The sequence below is a fragment of the Microtus pennsylvanicus genome, chromosome X, assembly GCF_037038515.1.
Source record: "Microtus pennsylvanicus isolate mMicPen1 chromosome X, mMicPen1.hap1, whole genome shotgun sequence".
NCBI lineage: Eukaryota > Metazoa > Chordata > Mammalia > Rodentia > Cricetidae > Microtus > Microtus pennsylvanicus.
Window position 1 is genome coordinate 35215868 of NC_134601.1, and position 23352 is coordinate 35239219.

A 23352-nucleotide genomic window follows, 5' to 3' on the forward strand; every position below is an offset into this window, starting at 1 on the left:
CCCGAGTAGTGGGATTAAATGCGTGCACCACCACCTGGCTTCAATTGCCAATTTTTAATTGAGTAAAATATACAAATACCCTTTTCTCTATAAAGAGCAAATAAATAAACAATGAGGATCTTAGCTCATTACCTACCGAGAAACAACTCTGTGGTGAAATGCCAGCCCACATCCTCCAAAATAGTTCAAAATAAAATACCAACCACAGAAAAATGTTATCTGCTAGAATCTCGCAGAGCTAATCACATTTGGACACTATAATCTAGCAATTACAACTCAATACACAAAGCAGATGAGATCTCTTCACAACACAAACATGGTTATCCACAGCATTTTTATTTAAAACATCTCCAAACTGAAAACAATGCAAAAGCCAGTTGCTAGGAGAGGGGGGAGATACACTGTCATACATTTATAAAAATAAATAATACAAATTAATGTGAAACAACAGACTACAAGACAACAAGGATGAATTTCACAATAATTTCCAATAAGGGGAAAACGGATGTGCTCCAAGTTTTACTATGTACCAAAGTGAGAGTAGCTAATAATAAATCATACTATACTTCGAAATTGTAAATGACAGATTGATATTAAATGTTTTCTTGGAAGAAATGATAACTATGCCAAAGATAGTTGGATTTGTCTGATACAGTTATTCTGCAATGTATACAAATAATTAACATTTTAACCACTAAGTTATCTCTCCAGGTCCTATTAGTCAATTAAAAATTTTAAATTACATTTAAAAAGCTAAGCACTGAAGAATGTGTACTAAGTAATGTCATTTACATGAAGAGCAATAACTGTCAAGACCTATCTATAACCAGAGAAGTCATTATAGGTACCTTTAGGAAATATGGACTGGGAAAGGACTGGAAAGAGCTTTCTGGAGCAACACAATTATACCATTTTGATACAAGCCTTACATGAGCATATATATAAAATCCAGAAATAAATCACTTCAACATTATGAAAATTGTTATAATTATGATGGATAGTCTTTTTTTTAATTTATTTATTATGTATACTGCATTCTGGGCACCAATCTAATTACAAATGGGTGTGAGCCATCATGTGGTTGCTGGGAATTGAACTCAGGACCTCCAGGAGAACTGTCAGTGCTCTTAACCTCTGAGCCATCTCTCCAGTCCGATGATGGATAGTCTTGATCGCTAACTTGACTACATCTGGAATTAATTAAAACCCCCAAATGGAGGGGCACATTTGTGAGGGATTTTTGTCAATTTGAAGCAGAAAAATTCAATTCTAATCCAGATCTTTGAAGTAGGAAGGCCCACCTCCAATCTGGGCCACATCTTTTATTGAAAGCCTTATGTAAGGGTGGAGAAGAAGGGAGCTTTTGCTCTTTGCCTGCTTGCTGTCACCTCACTAGTAAGTCCATTCTTTCACTAATATAAAAGTTACTTCTTCGGGATTCCAGTTTATACCGAAGACCAGACAAGATATCCAGCCTGGTGGATTGAACAATTACTGGATTCTTTCTATATTTTAAAATAACTTCCTTGTTGTTTGCCGTTTTAAATATACATCCTTACATAGACAGTTTTCCACAAAAAAAAAACAGCAAAAATAACGCAATATCTCAAGATGTGCTTGGCATACAAATATCATCTTGTAGAATAGGAAGTCTGGATCCCTGTACAACAAAAAGCTGAAAAACAAAAGGCATTGTATTCTAAATATACCCAAATGTGTGTGTAAAACCAGCACATACACAATATGGCTTACTTAGGTTCCTTTATGAGCATAATTCCTTAATCATCCTTTTGTGGAGTAAGGATTAATATTAAAAAATATGAGGCCAGGTGATGGTGGTTCACACATTTAATCGTAGCACTCAGGGAGGCAGAAGAAGGCAGACCCTCTGTGAGTTCAAGGCCAGCCTAGTCAACAAAGTGAGTTCCAGAACAGCCAGAGATACACAGAAAAACACTGTATCAAAAACAAACAAAAAATATAAAATCCAAACTACATTTGTTTTCACAAATCAGTGTTAAACTCGACAGAAACAACTTCACTGACTAAGTTTCAAAAGTAAAAGGTAACCTTAATTTTTAGTAACCATCTAAACAGGGTCTTGAAGAAAAAAGGTAGATTTTTCTCTCTTCGCATGAATAAGGAAAACAAACAAGTATCATTGAGAATGCCCACAATATATAAGGCTATCATGGGAACCATGCTCTTTCTAACATAGCAAGCCAAATAAGAAACCACCAGAAATATTAAATATATCTCAGGCAATAGAAGCACAAAGTTAACTCTATACATTTGTTAGAATTTTCAAGTTCTTGCTTCTAAGACAATTTTAGTATGCCTAATAGGTATAGCAGGCCATTTAGAAAAACAGAAACAAGATATATATTCAGTCTTTGTAATTTGAAATATTTTTACATGAGCAATATTCAAATATAAAATTTGTACTTCTTTTTCTAGATATAATTTATGCAATAAAGGTTTTATTAAACAAGCCAAGCCTTAGGAATATGATGCATACAAACTAACAGTAGTGTATATTCCAATCTCATTCTTCCTGTGTTATGATATGTCATAACTTTTCTTAAGGAATGTTTATGTTAAAGCTTAAGGTGTAAGCACTTTAGAAGGTAACTTAGTAAAATGATTGTTCACTTAAAAATAAGTATCACCCCATAACAAGCCTCTGAATGTTGAAACTTACATGTAAAATCCGTTTACATCTTACCTTTCTAGAAAAGGCACTTTTTATAGAGAAAAGCAGCAAAATCTTAAACCAACCAATTTACTGAAAAAGCCATTACTTTATTACAAACAATAATGCTTCTCAAGATGTTGGCAACAAGGCATAGTATAGGACACACTTCATGCATTGTATTTAATTATATTCCATGCCTCCTTGGCTATGGGAAGCTGGTGTGTTTGATGAACAATGTAACCTGGTCTGCTTCTACACAAACCAAGCATTTCCTCCCCCAAAGTATCATACTCAGAAAGCCAAACATCACAGATACATTTAAGGATCCTATACTAGTCACAAGCCAAAGTTACACATTGTTACTTTTGACTGACAAGGCTCAAGTTACTAAACAATATTGTGTCTGGTAGCCATTTTAATATCTGTAAGAGATTTAACGGAGGCGGAGAAGCAATAGTAACAATCAGGTCAATGGTGGGAAGTTGGCGACTATCCCAGTAGAGAGAGGTTGGTGTACCCCGCATAGAGCACAAGGGCAGCAATGCAGTACAAGAACACGGAGACTACAAATGTGGTGTAGAACTGTGCAGGGGGAGAATCGTCACCTATGAGGACATGCTTTTCCCATTTCACATCACACACATTGACATGTGAAGGCGGATTAGATGACGCCTGATTCAACCTGAATAGATAACCAAAAATAGTTGTAATCGTCTTATTGTCGCCAACATTATAAGAACAACTCACTTGGATTTTGGTTTTGTCCTTAAACCCATCACAGGTGGCAAAAGCAAAGATGGAAGCAAACCACTCCATGACCTTGATGAATCCGAGAAGCTCCTGAGCTGGTTGAGGTGGACATCTTCTGAAGAGAGGAGGGAAAAGACAATTACTCAATTCTTGAACCTTCTGTACATAGGCAACTATTTTTTTTTTTTTTTTAGTTTTTCGAGACAGGGTTTCTCTGTGGTTTTGGAGCCTGTCCTGGAACTAGCTCTGTAGACCAGGCTGGTCTTGAACTCACAGAGATCCGCCTGCCTCTGCCTCCCGAGTGCTGGGATTAAAGGCGTGCGCCACCAACGCCCGGCCATAGGCAACTATCGTTGGATTATCTGGACCACAGCCTGTAAGCCATTCTAATAAATTCCCTTTACATATCTAGAGATAGATAGATAGACAGACAGACAGACAGACAGACAGACAGACAGATAGATAGATTATGTAAGTTCTGTTATTCTGTAGAACCCTGACTAATACAGTAACTAAATTCACATTTGAGGGTTGGGTTGAGATAGGGTCTCACTATGTAGCTCAGACTGGATTGGAACTCACTATGTAGCACAGGGTGGTCTCAATCTAATAGTCATCTTCCTAACTCAGCCTCCCATGTACTGGGACTACAGGTATGTGCCACCACAACACCCAGCTGCCTCCATGGTTTTTTGTTTGTTTGTTTGTTTTTAGGAATATTTCCTGGTACACACCCATAATACAACTTTATGCATTTTTCCATTTTTAATTAAAATATAATTACATCCTTCCCCTTTTCCATTTCCTTCCTCCATTCCCTCCCATTTATCTCCCCATCCTTTTCAATTCAAGGCCCCTGGCCTCATTTTCTTTACATGTTGTCACATATATGCAATTTTGAAAAGGCAACATATCAATACTAGAACTCAGAAACACTGAAAATAAAATGATTGAATAAAGTTATGCGAGACAAATACTAAAAATACTGATTAGGAGCATAACTCAGTGGGAAAGTGCTTATCTAGCTTAGGTGAAATGCTAGGTTCAATTCCTATTACCATAAACTACTTTGTTACAAAAACATTAATAAATTTATGTTAATATCAGGAAATATAATTAAAGGTATCAGAAGAACTGAACCATGACATTAGGTCCATAACCACATATTCTTTCTGTTTGGGAAGGCAGGCAAAGAAGGATCACATATTGTCTTCATAATTTTTTGTTTTGACTTGATAGGAAAGAATATAAAATAAATGGATTCTTAGAATGAAGAAGAATTCGCTGGTAGAGCAAAGCAAGATAAGGAATTCTTTAGATTTTAGTTTGTCATCTTGCTAATTAAATGCACATCTCTGCCAGAATCTTCTATGCCAATATCTTGACCATCACGGTTATATTTTTCTAAGACGTTTGCAGTCTGGATGAAGCAGCATCTCTGCAAGACTCCCTGAAACCAGAGAGCTCAACCAATACAAAAGACTTAGTACATGTTTTATTCTGAAAATAATTAATTGAAAGCAAAGTTTCCAGCAGGGAGATGAAAGACTTGTTCTCCTTGAAGAGAAGACTTGTGAATGCCCCATAGAGGATGCAGTCAAAATGTAATGAGGTGAAAATGGATTAGGCTCTCACCTCTGTGTCACAGGAAGAAAAAAAATCCCTTTACTGGAAATTAATTCACACCTTCACTTCTTTCTGAGTGGATTCAGAATGTGGATGTAAGGAGATTTACAAAAGGAAGAAATTCTATTTGGTCACTCAGCTTCAACCATACACTCTATACAATTTTTACTGAGTGTCAGGGGTTCAGGTGTTAAATATGTGAAAATTATACAATTATTCACAGGAATGTCAAATCTACTAGAAAAAAATAAGTACATAAATAATAAAAGGAAGATTACTGTAGAATATTTTAAAATATAAATTTCATTTTGTCTATTTAAGGTAGACATCATCTAATCATCAACTAATCATCTCACAGTTACCCAATATCCTTCTATGACCAAATCGTCTGCATTTTCTTTGTTCACCCAATTCCTGAATGCAATACACCACTATTACTTATGGTCCTATAGTATGTTTTGCAGCAATTCCCAACTCTTTCCTGAACTGTACTGATGCTGCTCTCTACCTCTCAAATTATCTAATTTCTCCCAACTTCATTTTATCAGAGTCTGGGCTGTCTAATCTCTGACATTTATTACCTAGGAGTCTGTGTTGTATGGTAGCTCTCTAGACTGCTACTTTGAGTCCTTTGACCTGCATCTCCCCATTCCCTTCCCTACCTGCTCCCAATAATCACTGTTTTATCCTCTGCATGTGACAGCTTTGAAATTCTACATGTAAAAGAAATCACCCAGTATTTTTCTTTTTATGCCTGGCTTATTTTATCATTCATATTTTTTTCCAAATGACAGCTCTTTTTATTATTTTTTAATTACTATAATAAAGTTATTAGATACTGAGGGTTGAATAAACATGGCTCACATAGGCACGTATATTTGAATGCTTAACCACCAGAGAGAGGCACTATTTGAAAGAATTGAAAGGACTAGGAGATGTAGCCTTGTTGGAGGAAGTGTGTCACTGGAGGTAGGCTTTGAGATTCAAAAGTCCATTCCAATATCAGTCTCTGCCAGCCCACCTGCCTGCCTGCCCACTCCTCCCTCCCCCACTACAGATTAAGATATCGCTCTCAACTACTTCTGCAGTACCATGTATGACTGCCTTGCCTGCTTCCATGTTCCCCACCATGATGATAATGGACTAAACCTCTGAAATTGTAAGCAATTAATTAAATTAATTAAATACCGAATTAAGTGCTTTCTCTTATAAGGGTTGCCACGGTCATGAAGTCTCTTCACAGCAACAGAATAGTGACTAAGACAGATACTATGGAAGTTTTTCACAAAGTGTTACTTTGTTTCCTTCTAAAGACTGAATAATATTCTATTATGCTCACACAGACACACATATTACATTTATCCCTTCTTCCATTCCTGGATACCTATTATTCCATATCATGGCTACTATAAATGCTCTTACATATCAACAGGCTATAAAAGCATCACTTTCTAATGTTACTTATACTCTCATAATTATTGTATTATATAGATATTAGTTCATTAGTTCATATTCACTAGGATGGCTGTACTCCAAAAGACAATTAAAAGTATTTGGAAATACATAGAAAAATTGAAACTTTTGTGCCTGCTGAGATGGAATGTAAAATGTAGGCACCATGGAAATCAAACTAGTAGTTTCTTAAAATATTTAGTATGTTACCATACGATTCAGCAATTCCACTACTTGGTATTTGAAATGTACCCACATAAAAATTTATATGAATATCCACAGAAGAATTATTTAAAATGGCCAACATGAGGAAGCTACTCAAATAACAATCAATGGATGAATACGTAGATAAAATGTGTATGTATAGTGGAAAGTTATTCTGCAAACTGAAGTAAATGATGTCTTGCCATTGTGCTATAAAATGGTCAAATCTCGAAAATATTCTAAATGAAAGATACCAGACACAAATGATCACATTTTTACAATTCCATGTCCATGAAATGTCCAGATTAGGAAGACACCTAGAGAGAGGCAGAATACACGTCTGCCAGGAGCTGAACTGAAAGAACGAGCAATAATCAGCCGAAAAAGGGAAACATGTTTGCAATAATGCTTGAATAAATCTGTCACTACAAGAAAACTCTTCGAATTGTATGCTCTAAATGAGTAGTAGATCATGTGGTATATAAAATATACATTATTTAGTATGGATAAGATGCTTTCTAATTAGAGACCCACGAGGAAGTGAATGACTACTCAGAACCCTCCTCCCCAATTTTCTAGATTATTCCTGCTCAAATACGATGCAAGAGAAAGAATTCAAGTAAGAATTGTGGTAACTACCAAGAACTTTGATTCTCCTAGGTCCACACTATACCAGAGCTGGTTGTACAATACAGCTACAAGAAATCCTAACCAACCCCATCTATGGTCCTATAGTATGTTTTGCCTCAATTCCCAACTCTTTCCTGAACTGTACTGATGCTGCTCCCTACCTCTCAAATTATCTAATTTCTCCCAACTTCATTTTATCAGAGTCTGGGCTGTCTAATCTCTGACATTTATAGGAAAATGAATTTTTCAAACAGAGAACACATGAGATTCTGAGTGACTCATTACATTCTCATAACAATGGGCTTTCCAAAATACAGTTATTTATTTATAATTTATCTGCATGGGCGTGGAGAAGGATGCATGCCATGATGCAAATGTGGAGGTCAGATGATAACTTGTAGTGGTTCATTCTCCCTTTCTGCCATGTGCATCCTGGGGACTAAACTGGGGTTCATCAGTATTAGTGCCAGGCTTCTTTTCTAATAAGTCATTTTGTCTACTCCAGCAATGTTTTGAAATATATACTATTATTTCCATTTTACAGGTTGAAACACTGGGTTTTATAAGCATAGGTAATTTCTTCAAAGTCAGAGAATCTGAACTCAGACAGATGACAAAAATAGCGTTATTTTAATTCATAAAAAGCCCGTTAATGCCGTTCCTAGTAACTCCCCACACATTAAATAATTGCATGGTTATGTAGTGAAGATGAATCTTATTACCCACCTATTGTTTTCTTTCCCGCTGGCTGTTTTCTCATCCTCCCTACCCCAACATACATCCAATGTGTTTTTCAAATGTTTCAACTCAAAGCTCCAACAATCAGAGCCCAATATTTATTTTTATGGCATCATTGTCCCCAGCCTTGCACTTTTGTGTAGTCGTTCTCCCATCATAACACAAAATTATGTGCAATAAAAATCTGTGTAAAGCTCTGTTTTTTTCATTCCTCCTCTAACTCAAATATCCCTTTCCCAAGTCCCAGCACTTCTCTTCTCCGTTAGCACTATTGTCCCTCCCAATGGCCACTTCCGTAGTCCTAAGAGTAGCATCCTATACACTATGTTTCTAGACAAATGAAATGAGCGAAAGCTTCACGAAAGTGATTATACTTGCCCAGATACTTGAAGGACAGATAGATGGAATAAACAAATCAAAAAGAAGAAGAAAATGAGGAGGAGGAAAAAGTAATAATAAAAAGTAGTAAATGAATAAACAACACAGTGTGTTAATCGGACAGTTTGGGGTTTAAATTATGGATCTACCATGAAGACATACCACACACATGGTGGTGCCAAAGAAACCTAGAAGAAGATGTCTGAACTCCTGGAACTGGAGGTACAGACAGTTGCAAGCTGACTAATATGGCTGCTAGGAACTGAACCTAGGTCCCTTGCAAGAGCAATAAATGTTCTTTACCACTGAGCCATTTCTCCAGCCCAGATCTGTGTTATCTTACCAAATTTTGTTTGTGTTTTTGGTTTTCTCTTTTGACTTTCATATCAAATTCTTAAAAATATGTGTCATATTAATAACTACCTCTCTGTTTTTTTCTGAAGATTGAATGCAATCATATAAAATACATTTCCTCATTCAAGAAAAGCCAACACCAATGTAACAATGAACAGAAGTCATTTTGTGAAAAAAACATAGTTTACTAGCCTTTCTTAAATTTGGGAGAGAACTCTGGGAAAAATAAAATAAAACCACATCAAGATAGGCTTTAAATATTAGGAGAACTGTGGAGTGAGAATAGAAGAAAGGGGTAAAAGTAACAGGGAGGAGAAGGGGAGAGGAAAAAGAAAGCGGGGTTAGAAAGGCAGAGATACAGGAAGAAAATGAGGTAGAAAATGTTTTAGAGATTGGCCAAAACTAGCTACTTAGAATTCACTACTTGGAATTCCTTTAAAATGTATTAATACTTAACTGATCGTTTGTTCCTCTGGTTCGTGCGTAAGCTTTTTTTTTTTTTACGTCAGCTTTAATTTTTAATTGGACTGGGACTCCCAAAAGTCCATTGGCATAATGACAGTATCCAACAGCAGAAACAATTGGAAAGATTTGGGAAATTTTATACTTTTTTTTTTTATATAAAAATACCATTCAAGCCAGGCGGTGGTGGTGCACGCCTTTAATCCCAGCACTCGGGAGGCAGAGGCAGGCGGATCTCTGGGAATTTGAGGCCAGCTTAATCTACAAGAGCTAGTTCCGGAACAGGCACCAAAGCAACATTGAAACCCTGTCTCGAAAAACCAAAAAAAAAAAATACCACTCAAAATTTTCAATTCCTCCCTTCCTCCCACTATCCTCCCACTTTCCCCAACTCCCCTTCAGCCTCCAGTTTTAAAAGAGGGCAGGGTACCCTGCCCAGTGGGAAGTCCAAGGCCTTCCCCACTCCATGCAGGCCTAGGAAGGTGTGCATCAAAAAAGACTAGGATCTCAAAAAGCCAGTACATGCAGTAGAATCTAATCCCAGTGCCATTATCATTGACTTCTCAGTCAGCCCCCATTGTCAGCCACATTCAGAGAGTCCAGTTTGATTACATGCTCCTTCAGTCCCAAGGACTGAAGCCTTGGTGAGCTACCCTTATATCAGTCACACCTTCTCAGTGGGTGGACAAACCCCTCACAGTTCTGACTTCCTTGCTCATCTTCTCCCTCTTTCTACTCTTCAACTGGACCTTGGGAGCTCAGTCCAGTGCTCCAATGTGGGTCTCTGTCTCTATCTCCATCCACCTTTGTAAGAAGGTTCTATGGTGATATTCAAGGTATTCGTCAGTGTAGCTATGGGACAAGGCCAGTTCAGGCACCTTCTTCTCTACTGCCCAAGGACCTAGCTAGGGACATCTCCTCGGACACCTAGGAACCCCTCTAGAGCCAAGTCTCTTGCCAACCCTAAAATGGCTTCCTTAATTAAGATATCTTCTTCCCTGCTCCCATATCCGCCCTTCCTCCATCTCAACCATCCCATAGGTTTGGGTATATTATGTCTTTATTTTCATTGAATTCCAGGAAGACTTTAACTTATTCCTTTATTTCTTCCTTGATCCAGGGGTGGTTCAGTAGTTGACTGTTCATTTTCCATGAGTTTGTAGGCTTTCTGGGGGTAGAATTGTTGTTGAATTCTAACTTTATTCCATGGTGATCCAATAGTACACAGGTGGTTACTACAATTTTTTTTTGTATCTGTGGATGTTTGCTTTGTTACCGATTATGTGATTAATTTTCAAGAAGGTTCCATGAGATGCTCAGGAGAAAGTATATTCTTTTCTGTTTGGGTGGAATGTTCTATAGATGTCTGTTAGGTCCATTTGGTTCATTATATTTGCTAGTTCTCTTATTTCTCTGTTAAGTTTCTGTCTGGATGACCTGTTCATTGGTGAGAAAGGAGTGTTGTAATCTCCTATTAGAGTGTGGGTTTTAATGTGTGTTTTGAGTTTTAGTAATGTTTCTTTTACATATGTAGATGCTTTCATATTAGGGGCATAGATATTCCGGATTGAGACTTCCTCCTGATGAACTGTTCCTGTTATGAGAATAAAGTGTCCTTCTCCATCTCTTCTGATTGATTTTAGTTTGAAAAAAATTTTGTTAGATATTAGTATAGCCACACCCACTTGTTTCTTAGGTCCATTTGATTGGAAAACCTTTTCCCAATCCTTTACTCTGAGGTAGTGTCTGTTTTTGAGGTTGAGGTGTGTTTCTTGTAAACAGCAGAATGTTGGATCCTGTATTCATTTCCATTCTCTTAACCTGTGCCTTTTTATAGGTGAATTAAATCCATTGATATTAAGTGATATTAATGACCAGTGGTTGTTAACTCTGGATTTTTGGTTGTTTTTTTTTTTTTTGGTGGTACTGTTTGTGTGTTTCTCTTCTTTGAGTTGTGCTGGTGGAGGGTTCTCAGATGTCTGTGTTATTATGGGTGTTGTTGGCTTCCTTTGTTTGTGGTTTTCCTTCTAGTACTTTCTGTAAGACTGGATTTGTGGCTACGTATTGTTTAAATTTGTTTTTATCCTGGAAAATTTTGTTTTCTCCATTTATAGTGAACAAAAGCTTGGCTGGGTATAGTAGTCTGGGCTTGCATCCATGGTCTCTTAGCGTCTGCAGCACATCTATCCAAGACCTTTTGGCTTTCATGGTTTCCATTAAGAAGTCATGTGTAATTCTGATAGGTTTCCCTTTATATGTTACTTGACATTTTTCCTTTGCAGCTCTTAATATTCTTTCTTTGTTCTGTATATTTTGTGTTTTGATTATGATATGGTGAGGGGATTTTTTTTTGATCCAGTCTATTTGGTCTTTTGTATGCTTCTTGTACCTTCATAAGAATATCCTTCTTTAGGTTGGGAAAGTTTTCTTCTATAATTTTGTTGAATATATTTTCTGGGCCTTTGAGCTGTAATTCTTTTCCTTCTTCTACCCCTATTATTCTGAGGTTTGGTCTTTTTATGATGTTCCAGGTTTCCTGGATGTTTTGGGTTAAGAATTTGTTAGATTTGCTATTTTCTTTATTCAATGAGTTTAATTCCTCTATATTATCTTCAGTGTCTGAGATTCTTTCTTCTATCTCTTGTATTCTGTTGGTTATACTTGTCTCTGTAGTTCCTGTTTGTTTACTCAGATTTTCCATATCCCACCATCCCTCGGTTTGTGTTTTCTTCATTACCTCCATTTCATTATTCAAGTTTTGAACTGTTTCTATTACCTGTTTGACTGCTTTTTCTTGGATATCTTTGAGAGATTTATTCATTTCTTGTAACTTTTTGTTTGTCTTCTCCATTTCTTTAAAGGAGTTTTTCACATCCTGTTTAAGGGCCTCTATTATTTTCTTAATGTTACATTTAAAGTTGATTTCTTCCACTTTTTCTGGACTAGGGTGTTCAAGTCTTCTTGTTTCGTGTTCACTGGATTCTTATGTTGTCATGTTGCTTTTCAGGTTGTTGGAAGAATTCTTTCATTGAAACCTGACCATCTTTTCCTTCAAATGCAGCAAGAGAGTCTTGGCATCTTGGTCCAATCTTTGCTGTGACTGGCTGTGTACTTTGGGAATTTTCTTGGTTTGGCCTCTCTTAGGGCCCCTTGGCACTATAGTCAGTCATGCTGGTAGATCTAAGGACCCCGCAGATGGAAAGGAGTGCCCTCTGGCTGGATCTCTTCAGTACAGGAGCAGGGACTGTTCCTAGGCCAAGGACCTCACAGAAAACAGGGCAGGCTTGGGGGAGGCAGGGTTGTGTGGAACAAAGAAGCCCCTCCAGCAGGAGCTGGAGGGGCCCTGTACTCCCTTCTGGACTGTCCGGAGGGGGGGTGTACACACTCATCCCTCTGGATGGATCTCCTCAGCACAGGAACAGGGACTCCTGGTGGGCTAAGGACCCCATAGATAAAAGGGCAAACTTGGGAGGCAGGGTTGTGTGGAACAAAGAAGCCCCTGCAGCAGGGGCAAGAGGTGCCCTGCACTCCCTTCCAGGGACCTTCTGGCAGGCACACTCACCCCTCTGGGTGGAAAGCCTCAGTGCAGGAGAGGGAACTGTTCCCGGGCCCAGGACCTCATAGACAATAGGGCAGGTTTGGGGAGGCAGGGTCGTATGGAACAAAGAAACCCCTGTAGCAAGAGCTGGAGGTGCCCTGTGCTCGGTTTCCAGACCATCCACCCTGGGATGGCACATACTCACCCATCTGGATGGAACTCCTCAGCACAGGAACAGGGACTACTGGTAGTCCAAGGATCCTGCAGACAAAATGGCAAACTTGGAGGGGAGCAGGGTCGTGTGGAACAAAGAAGCCCCTGCAGCAGGAGCTGGAGGGGCCCCGTACTTCCTTCTGGATTATCTGCTCACGTCGGGTACACACTCACCCGTCTGGATGTATCTCATCAGCACCCGTCTGTAAGTTTTGTATGGGTATTATGTCAATTGTGTTCACTCCTTGGCAGCGAGAGATTTGCACAATGCCTGGAGCACAATAAATGACTATAAATATATGTTGAATGAATAAACAATAAGAAGAGAACCAAAAATCAATCAATAAATAATGCAGATTTGTGCATAGCTGACTGAGAAAATATATACTAGAAATAAACTGGAGAAAAAAATCAGTTTAAATTTTGGACTTGAGGGTCTGAGAAACTTGAGAAACATGAAGAACATTTTCATTTTCACTATAAGTAAGATTCCATATGTATCATTTCAGCTCCATAAAGGTAGAACTGAAGTTATAAAACTGATTCAATAGTATATGAAGAACAGTTGGACGTCACATGGGAGTAGCTGCCCCGGAAGTAATAAGTTCTGGCCGTAAACGTCATAGCAAGCAAACCGGAAGTAACTGAAGCGGAGTCCTACAGAAAAGAAAGCCGTCGTCGTCGTCGTCGTCGTCGTCGTCGTCGTCGTCGTCGTCGTCGTCGTGAGTACACTCGTGAGCGCCGGGTGGAGACTAAAAATATGAAGAAATACGATAGCAACTGGTCCCGTGGGGACAAGCTCTATGAAAAGTCCGGCTGTTCTTCTCAAGAGTCACAAACAAGCTACCAATAGTAAGTTTATAGAAATAATTGATTCAAAGTTCAGAAGTCTGTCAGGGCCATTTTGGGACAAACTGTTTTAAGAAATGGCACGGGAAGTGGGGGGAGGGTACTGAGACCAGTTTGTCACGGCGGCATTTTCATTACTTGAGGTAAATCATAGCTGGTCACTGGTTAATCACTGTTTTAATAATGTGATGGCAAAAAAAATAGCCTTTAACTCAAAGTTTCCATAAATAATTAAAAATGCTTAGAAAAGTGCTTGTTTGTTTTTGTTTTGTTTTGTTTTGGGGGGAGTGTTTGACATTTAATTCTCTTCGTGTGGAGGGAGTAAGTAAAATATATGTGTTTTAAACAGCAGAAAATTTTCAGGCATTCAACTATGGCGTTAGTAACAGAGACACAGAATGAAGAATATTCTAGAACTTTAAGTGGTGTTCCAGCCCCTTATGTAGTAGGCGGTTTTTCTTATCCTTTTCTCAAGTTCTACCCCCTTTTCCTGTTGGCTACTAACCTAGGTTATTTCGTTTCTCATTGGCCTGCCTCCTGGAATAAGCCATGCCCGTAACTGGGCCCTTTATTTTTAACTTGTGCGAGGGCAGGTAACTGGAAAATTGAGATGTATTTGTTTTCCTTATTAAGATTACAAGAACAAGGTGTTTGTTTTTATGGGAGTGAGGTGGGGGTTGTTTTGTTTTTACATTGTTTTGTTGGGATTTTTTGGATGATTTATTTTTGGTTTTGTCTGTTTCTCTCCATTATGCTAAGCGAACAGTGTGCAAGTAATTAAAACAGATGGGTGGAATGGGTTGAAACTGAAGGGAACTGCTGTTTAACTTTGGAATATCAGGATGATTTTAACATTGGGATACAATGGGCAGGTTGAAAAACACGTGCCTTTTGCAGGTTTCATTTTCTTGCTAAACATTTCATCTTTTCACAGTCAAAGTAGCCAGATGTGTGAGGAGGAGGTGACATCTCAACTGGTGAAGCATAACATTTCAGGCACCCCAAGTACCCTGATGTCCTTTACTATGGTGAGTGTGTGACATCATGGTGTGCTAAGGAGCTAGGGCCTGGGCAGCAGAGGGAAGGGAAGGCACAAGTAGAACTTGAATACAGAGCAAGGAGCTTGGACACCCGAACAAGTGGCAAATCAGAGTCTGGTCTGCCAGCCCCCCCCCGGGGGGGGGCTTTTAAAAGTTAGAATCTCCCAATCACTCACAAAGAATGACGATTATTTTTAATTCAAATAAATAGAACTTCTCAGTAAATGGTGGGGGCAAAGTTACTTAAGGGATCTTTTTGCAAGACCACTCTGAGAAGTTTCATTTCTTGAGTTCTGCAATTCATTTACTAACACCAGCGAATGTTTATGTAAGAAAAATTTCTGAGTGAGGCCACTTAGACTTCCATGTCATACTTAACTTAAAAAAAAAAAACTCACCTACTTTCGAGTTTGGTCCTAAGTTTGAAACTCAGCAGTGACTGTCCACCCCTCACACCTTGTTTCTACCCACACTCACCACTCACCCTTGAGTTACTATCCCTATGGTATCCTTTTGTAGGTGAATGGTTTATAAAACACTAGTATTTTTTTTTTACTTAGTTGCCAAGCAAAGATTTTAGAGTTATATGTGAAGGGTGAAAAAAAGGACAGATGAATATGTTCTAAAGACATAAACCTAAAACTAGGAGCAGATTGCTTTTATTTTTTATTATTTATTTATTTATTAAAGATTTCTGTCTCTTCCCTGCCACCGCCTCCCATATCCCTCCCCCTCCCCCAATCAACGCCCCCTCTCTCATCAGCCCGAAGAGCAGTCCAATGTGGGACTCTGTCTCTGTCTCCTTTCATCACCTGATGAAGGTTAATATCCAGGAGGATGTCTATATGTTTTTCTTTGGGTTCACCTTCTTATTTGGCTTCTCTGGGATCACGAATTATAGGCTCAATGTTCTTTATTTATGGCTAAAAAGCAGATTGCTTTTAAAAGTATTTGTGCTTTGACCTTTATAATACTCAAATATATGTGATAGTTGATTTCATGTGCAGCTTTATAGTGATGAATATAAAGCAAGAACTTCTGCTGCATATTTCGTGTATGATTTACCTTTGTGAAAATTTTCTTGTAGGATTTTAAAACTTGCGTGGAACAAGCATGTAGAGCCGCTGAGGAATTCATCAATGTTTACTATGAGACAATGGACAAAAGAAGACATGTGAGTTTTTTAGTTTCTCTTGCTCTTTGTTTAAGTGCCATTTCTTTGTTTAAATATCATTTATCTGACCTACATAAGTAATTACTGTACACACATTCTTTAAGAGTTGTTTTTATTTTGTTACATTTTGGTGTTTTTTTTTTTTGGTGTTGTTTTATTTTGTTTTCTTGGTTTGAGTTTTTTTTTTTTTTTACTGTATTGGGTGTTTGTTTTGCTTTTTTGAGAAACTACTACTTGGGAAGCAAGGGAAAGGATTTGGAAGGACTTGGAGGAGGGGAAAATATGATCAAAATATATTTAAATTTAAAAAATGGTTTCAGATAATAAAAATATAATGTTGCAGGATATTTGATCACACTGTAAACCCCAAGAGTGCATTATTTACTGGAAAAAAACCTGTTTCTACTTGTGGTATGGCTCATTTGTAGCACATTTAACCCAAGAGTTTTCTGCTTAAATATTGTAAACAGGATTAAATAAAGTCAATCATAGGTCAAGAGGTAGAGCACTTAGCAGGAAGTGAATATAGGATTATCACGAAAAGAAATAGAGAATGAGAGGGAGTCAGGAGGATGGGTAGAGAGACACACAGGAAGTAGAAGGGAGGAACATTCTGTTTGAGGAGTCTTGTTTGAGAAGGCATAGGAGAAAGGGGAGTCTTCTGGGAAATCAGATGAGGAGAAAGGCCATCTGAATGCTTTTTCTGCCTCTCTGAGCTAGCAAGCTTTCACCCCAGCATCTGGCTCCTGAGTCTTTATTGATAAAATTGAACAATTAAGATTTTGTTAAAAATGGTGCTGGCATAACTGGATGTCAACCTGTAGAAGAATGAAAATAGATCCATATCTATCACCATGCACAAAACTCAAGTCCAAATGGATCAAAGACCTCAATATCAATCTGAACACACTGAACCTGATAGAAGAGAAAGTGGGAAGTACTCTACAACTTATGGGCACAGGAGATCACTTCCTATGTATAACCCCCAACAGCACAGAAATTAAGGGCAACATTGAATAAATGGGACCTCCTGAAACTGAGAAGCTTCTGTAATGCAAAGGACACTGTCACTAAGACAAAAAGGCAACCCACTGACTGGGAGAAGATATTCACCAACCCTGCAACAGACAAAGGTCTGATCTCCAAAATATATAAAGAACTTAAGAAACTATACTTTAAAATGCTAATTAACCCAATTTAAAAAATGGGACACTGAACTGAACAGAGAATTCTCAACAGAAGTTCAAATGTCCAAAAGACACTTAAGGTCATGCTCAACCTCCTTGGTGATCAGGGAAATGCAAATCAAAACAACCTTGAGATACCATCTTACACCTGTCAGAATAGCTAAAATCAAAAACACCAATGATAGCCTTTGCTGGAGAGGTTGTGGAGTAAGGGGCACACTCATCCATTGCTGGTGGGAATGCAAACTTGTGCAACCACTTTGGAAATCAGTGTGGCAATTTCTCAGGAAACTCCCAAGATCCAGTAATACCACTCTTGGGAATATACCCAAGAGATGCCCTATGATATGACAAAAGCCATTTGTTTAACTATGTTCATAGCATCATTATTTGTAATAGCCAGAACATGGAAAAACCTAGATGTCCTTCAATGGAAGAATGGATGAAAAAAGTGTGGAATATATACATATTAGAGTACTACTCAGTGGTAAAAAAACAATGACATGATGAATTTTGCATGCAAATGGATGGAAATAGAAAACACTCTTCTGAGTGAGGTAACCCAGACCCAAAAAGATGAACATGGAATGTACTCACTCATAATTGGTTTCTAACCATAAATAAAGGACAATGAGCCTATAATTTGTGATGCTAGAGAAGCTAAATAAGGAGGTGAACCCAAAGAAAAACATATAGTCATCTGCCTGGATATGAACCTTCATCTGGTGATGGATGGAGATGGAGACAGAGACCCATATTGGAGCACCAGACTGAGCTCCCAAGGTCCAAATGAGCAGAAGGAAGGAGAACATGAGCAAGGAAGTCAGGACCACAAGGGGTGCACCCACACACTGTGACAGTGGGGCTGATCTATTGGGAGTGCACCAAAGCCAGCTGGACTGGGACTGAATAAGCATGGGATAAAACTGGACTCTCTGAACATGGCAAACAATGAAGGCTGATGAGAAGCCAAGGACGATGGCATTAGGTTTCGATCCTACTGCATGAACTGGCTTTGTGGGAGCCTAGCTTGTTTGGACGCTCACCTTCCTGGACTTGGATGGAGGGGGGAGGACCTTGGACTTTCCACAGGGCAGGAAACCCTGACTGTTCTTAGGCCTGGAGAGGGAGGGGGAATGGAGTGGGGGGAGCGGGAGAGGAGTGGGGGGAGGAAGAGAGGAGTGGGAGGAGTGGAAGAGGAGTGGGAGGAGTGGGAGGGAATTGGGAGGCGGGGAGGAGGCAGAAATGTTTTCAATAAATAAATAAATAAATAGAAAGATTTTGTTAAAAACATTTCTCACCCACTATCTGGCACAGCCACATGGACAGGGAAATTATGTCAGCTATGGACAAACTGAAAAGCCATAAGATTTGGTAAGATACCTGGGAAATCCTCAAGGAAAGAATCTAATATGAAAAGGAAAACTCTTCCCCATGTTAAGGATGGGAAATATCATAATACAGGGCTTTATGACCCTATATAGTGCTACTTTAGATGACTTGAAAACAGAAGCAGAAAATGAAAAGATAAATGGCTTAACTGAGATTGACATAGTACTAATAATTACTGTCAGTCTGGAAATCTGTATTTTATCCCTAATAGCCATAGTGGGTTTTTTGTGCCAAATATGAGAAATGGTTTAATAATTATACCAAATATGAACAGTGGATTGATAAGGTACAAGTCTTAGAAAGACTTATGAGTGAAAATAAGAAAATTCCCAAAACAGAGGAATTTAGACAAGAATCTACCATGCCAGCACATAATGAAACTGAAGAGGGGTGGGACAAGGTTCTTAGAAAACCAACCTTAGCTTAGTCAGTTACTATACAAGAACTAACATCAGACAGTAGGCATCTCCAAGGTTATGAAGAAGTTAAATGGACTCCTAGAGAAATACTGGATTTGAGGTGATTTAAGGAAGTTGTAATTTCATATGGTATACATATGTATATTTCAAAGATGTGTTGACCTCAGAATGGAAACCAGGATATGTATTCCATTAGAGAAGAGGTTTTGCCTTTATTTTCACAGAAGAAAAGCTGTGAATGCTGTCAAGATTGATAAAGATTAGATTCGAATGGGAGAGGCCTCCTGAATAAAGAGAGGTGTTAGTTCATTACACAGGTTGGTCCTTCAGTCCAAATTAACTTAAAGAGGCCAACAAATGCCTTTCAATTGATCAGACATGAAAAAATAACAAACAAATAATATTATTTTTAATGATAATTTATTAAAGGCACACTTGCTTTACTGGCATGAAATTAAAAATGGGTTTTCTTGAACCATGTGTCTTAATTCCATGTTCGAATGTTAAACTGTAGATTACCATGCAGCAGTATACATGCCATCTTGGACATCAGCTTTTGAGGATTCTTCTTAAATAAAGAGGATATTTTTGTTGTTTTGGTATTAAAAACATAGTTAAAATATTAAAAAAATTAAGTAAATTCAAAGTATTACTGTAGTTCAAGATGGGTGTTATTTGAAGCTAAAATAAAATATTTGAGCAGGACACTGGGGGGAGGGGTCACAGGTGAGCCATCCCTGAAGGCATGAGAGCAGGAGAGCTGACCCCCTCCTCTGTATGCCCCCTACAACAATCAAAAGAGAGGGCCCTGTACCTTGACTGGGTAAAACAATAGAACTGACCCTGGGAATATAAGTATGGGGGACTCAGGTATAAGGGTGTGAGCAGGAGAACTGCATCAGAGGCAGGAACATAAGAATTACAGTGATTGGAAATTAAAAGCCACTTGCAAAAGGCAAGCCAAAACTCAAAGTGAATGTCCTTTGTAATCTAAAAATAGACACACTTAAACCTTGAATTTATGTATAAAAAGAACAGGGAAATAGGTATATTTATCTACACATGCTCCAGTTTATTTAGTTTAAGAAGAATTTTTTAATTAAAAGATAATATTTTTTGTGTTGCCAAAAAAACATTTTGCCCTAAAAAAGATATAACCTGCTAAAAAAAGGAATCCCCTTTTATTATATTGTTGTTAAAATGTAATAAGAAAAGAAAGAAAGTTGCTTATAGACTGTATGGGTAAGGGGGGATGTCAGCTTAGAAATAATGCCATTAAGTTTGCCTTTATCAAGTACCATGCTCTTAGGCAAAGAGTCCCAACTTTTCTTAACCTCACTTTACTTTTAAGGGGGAAAATTTTTGCAATGCTAGAAATTAAACTCAGGGCCCTAACAAACTACGTGAGTGCCCTACCCCTGCCCTAAGTCTGCAGCTCAGAGATTAAATACTGTGTATAACACTGGGTCCAGCACAACTGTACTTAAATAGTTGATCAGGTTCTTTTAGCCCCTTGAGTTAACATAGTTTAATAAATAGCGCAGTGTGGAATGGTCTACAATTTCAGGGATGTCTCCTGGTTTTCCTCTTTTATTTTCTATACTAATAAAAAAATTCTGATTAAAGTTTACAGCTGTAGCTGATGTTCACAATAAGGATCCAAGTGATGTATATGCTTTTAGTTTTTAATAGATCAGGTTTCAGATCAGATTTTCCATTGTAATTTACCTCTCAACTCTACTTTTATAAAGGAATTATTTCAGTATGTGATCAAATAGTCTTGCCGTGGTTTCCTACCAGTACAGAACTCTTTTATTATTTAAAAAAATATTTTTTTAAGAAAAAATGTAAACTATATTACTATAGCTGACATAGACCTGGGGGTGGGAAAGGCTATGACAATGGATGTTTGTTGTCTCTTGTCATGAGTATTTGTTATTTGTCCTGTCTTATTGCTTTCAAAACTAAAGTAGCCTGTTGGGTTTATAGTAGCACAGGTGCTTAATCCCAGAACCTGGGAAGCAGAAGCAGGCAGATCTCTAAATTTAAGGTCATCCTTGTCTACATAGTGAGCTCCAGGACAGCTAGAGCAACATAGTGAAATCCTGTGGGTGCAACAGAGCCAAGCTCCATTCATACCTGTAATTCTAACATTCGGGAGGCTGAGACCAGATCCTGAATTTGAGGCTAGCCTGGGATACAGAGCAAAAGTAAAAGGAGTTAGTGTCATTCATTATCAGTGCAAGGGTATGTTTAATCCTTTCAATCCAACTTTACTTTGAAAATAAAACAAGTAATGTGTCACTTGACCCAAAAGAGTTAAATCTGCTAGATTTTGCCTCATGTGCACTTCGTCACATTTATTCTCATCACTCCACTTTCAGTGCTTCAGACTCTTTTGGTGCTTACTATGCCAACACTGGAAAAATGAATTCTTCCCAGCATAAAGGCATCAAATGAGTCACGTGTGTTTAGTTACTAGAACGAAAGCGGATTAGGACTTAATTCTCGAAATTGGAAAGGAGAAACTGAAAATGTGTTCAAGACTGGGTGTGTTTGGGATTTGTGATCATTTAATATATTTTTAAATAGCAAGACTGTAAAACTCTTACTATTTGAGAGGATGCAAGTTTTTGTCATTGAAACTAAAGCTGAAATACCAGGTCTATTGAGTCAGATAATACCTATTTAAGGCAAGCTAGATATCATGGTCACATTGTTTTCCAGTAGCAAGGGGGCAAAGGAAGTAGAGATAGAGACAGAGTCAGGAAAATGTTTACATTCCATCTACAATCTCTTACTGTATTTCTAAAAAAAAAAATGTTGCAGAAAAAAATTCATTTCTTAAAAGTTTTCCTTTATTTTTAGGCAATTGTCAGGATGTATTTGGACACGGCCACCCTAATTTGGAATGGAAATGTTGTTACAGGGCACGAAGCCCTTTCTAATTTTTTTGAGACGTTGCCTTCCAGTGAGTTCCTAGTCAATGTGTTGGACTGCCAACCAGTGAATGGTAAGATCACGATCTTCCAAAGTATCTCCTTTATTTGCTGTTAGTAAACACTGAGGTTTACACCTAAAGCAGCAGTAAGTTTTAATAGGAGATAGATTTACTTATTTGAGCAAGTGAAGTGTCACGAAAAGTACTTCATCCAGTCAAGTTTTGGGATTGTTTGATGCTTTTCACTCCAGAGAACTACCATTAAGTTTGGAATAGTGTATGCTTATTGGTTATTACAACTTATATGAGAAATTGCAACTAAATGTGATTTTTGTTGAAAGGGAGAGTGTATACAGAAAAAAAATCTATGCCATATCATAGATTAATGTGTTTGAGAGTCTGTTAACATTTCAGAGAACTGTATTCTGTGAAAGAACAACTTAGGACATGACAGAATTTGATTCAGAGTAGATAGATGTAGTATACAATATTTACCACTAGATGGGGTACTTACTATCTTAACTGATTATTTATATGGTATTTCCCTTTATAGTTCCTGAAGGACGGCTTAAGAAGCAAACTATGAATGACGTTAGATATCTAATGAAATATTAATATATATAGGAAACAAATGGTCAGGTTAGATTTATAATCTTTATTTTGAAACTTGAGAGTACCCCATAAATCTTTCTGGATAGAAAAATCATCTTCATATTTTTTAAATATTCAATTTTTGACTTTGGGATGTATGCTCAAAGGACAGAACATGAAAATCTTTAGCATTACATCGTAAGCTTATTGAGACATGTAAATTGACATCTTTCTCTTGTTTGTGTTGCTAAAGAGCAAGCTACCCAGTCTCAGACTACAATTCTTGTTGTGACCAGCGGAGCCGTGAAGTTTGATGGAAACAGAAAACACTTCTTCAACCAGAACTTTCTTCTTACTGCACATAGCACTACTAACAACACCATGTGGAAGATTGCAAGTGACTGCTTCCGTTTTCAGGATTGGGCTAGTTGTTAAAGAAGTAAAAGCCCATTCTCTAAGTCCATTAGTTCCAGCAAGAGAAGTTGAATGTGAATTTATATATTTCATTGCAAAAGTACTATAAACAAATATTGCTGAAACAAAATGTCTTGATTTTTTTATTGCTAACAACACTTTTGCTAGAGCAGCTGCCAGTTTGAATTATTGCACCTAAGAGCTTTAAAGATAGATTTTTACATACCTTATGTATACATTCCACTACTGATATTCTCAGGGCAATATTAAACTTGATCTAGGTACTAAGATACTGTGAATCCAAT

General features: G+C 37.8%; 1 protein-coding gene and 1 pseudogene across 1 annotated transcript; one reads left to right on the top strand and one right to left on the bottom strand.

Moving 5' to 3' along the window:
- Window positions 1-2875: 2875 nt before the first annotated feature.
- Window positions 2876-6472, bottom strand: LOC142840303 (synaptophysin-like protein 1; annotated as a pseudogene).
- A 1906-nt stretch (window positions 6473-8378) lies between these two features.
- Window positions 8379-23068, top strand: Nxt2 (nuclear transport factor 2 like export factor 2). Its single transcript, XM_075956890.1, has 4 exons — window positions 8379-8393; window positions 16017-16103; window positions 21970-22114; window positions 22887-23068. The coding sequence occupies exons 1-4, from the start codon at window positions 8379-8381 to the stop codon at window positions 23066-23068; spliced, it is 429 nt and encodes a 142-aa protein (XP_075813005.1).
- Window positions 23069-23352: the final 284 nt, after the last annotated feature.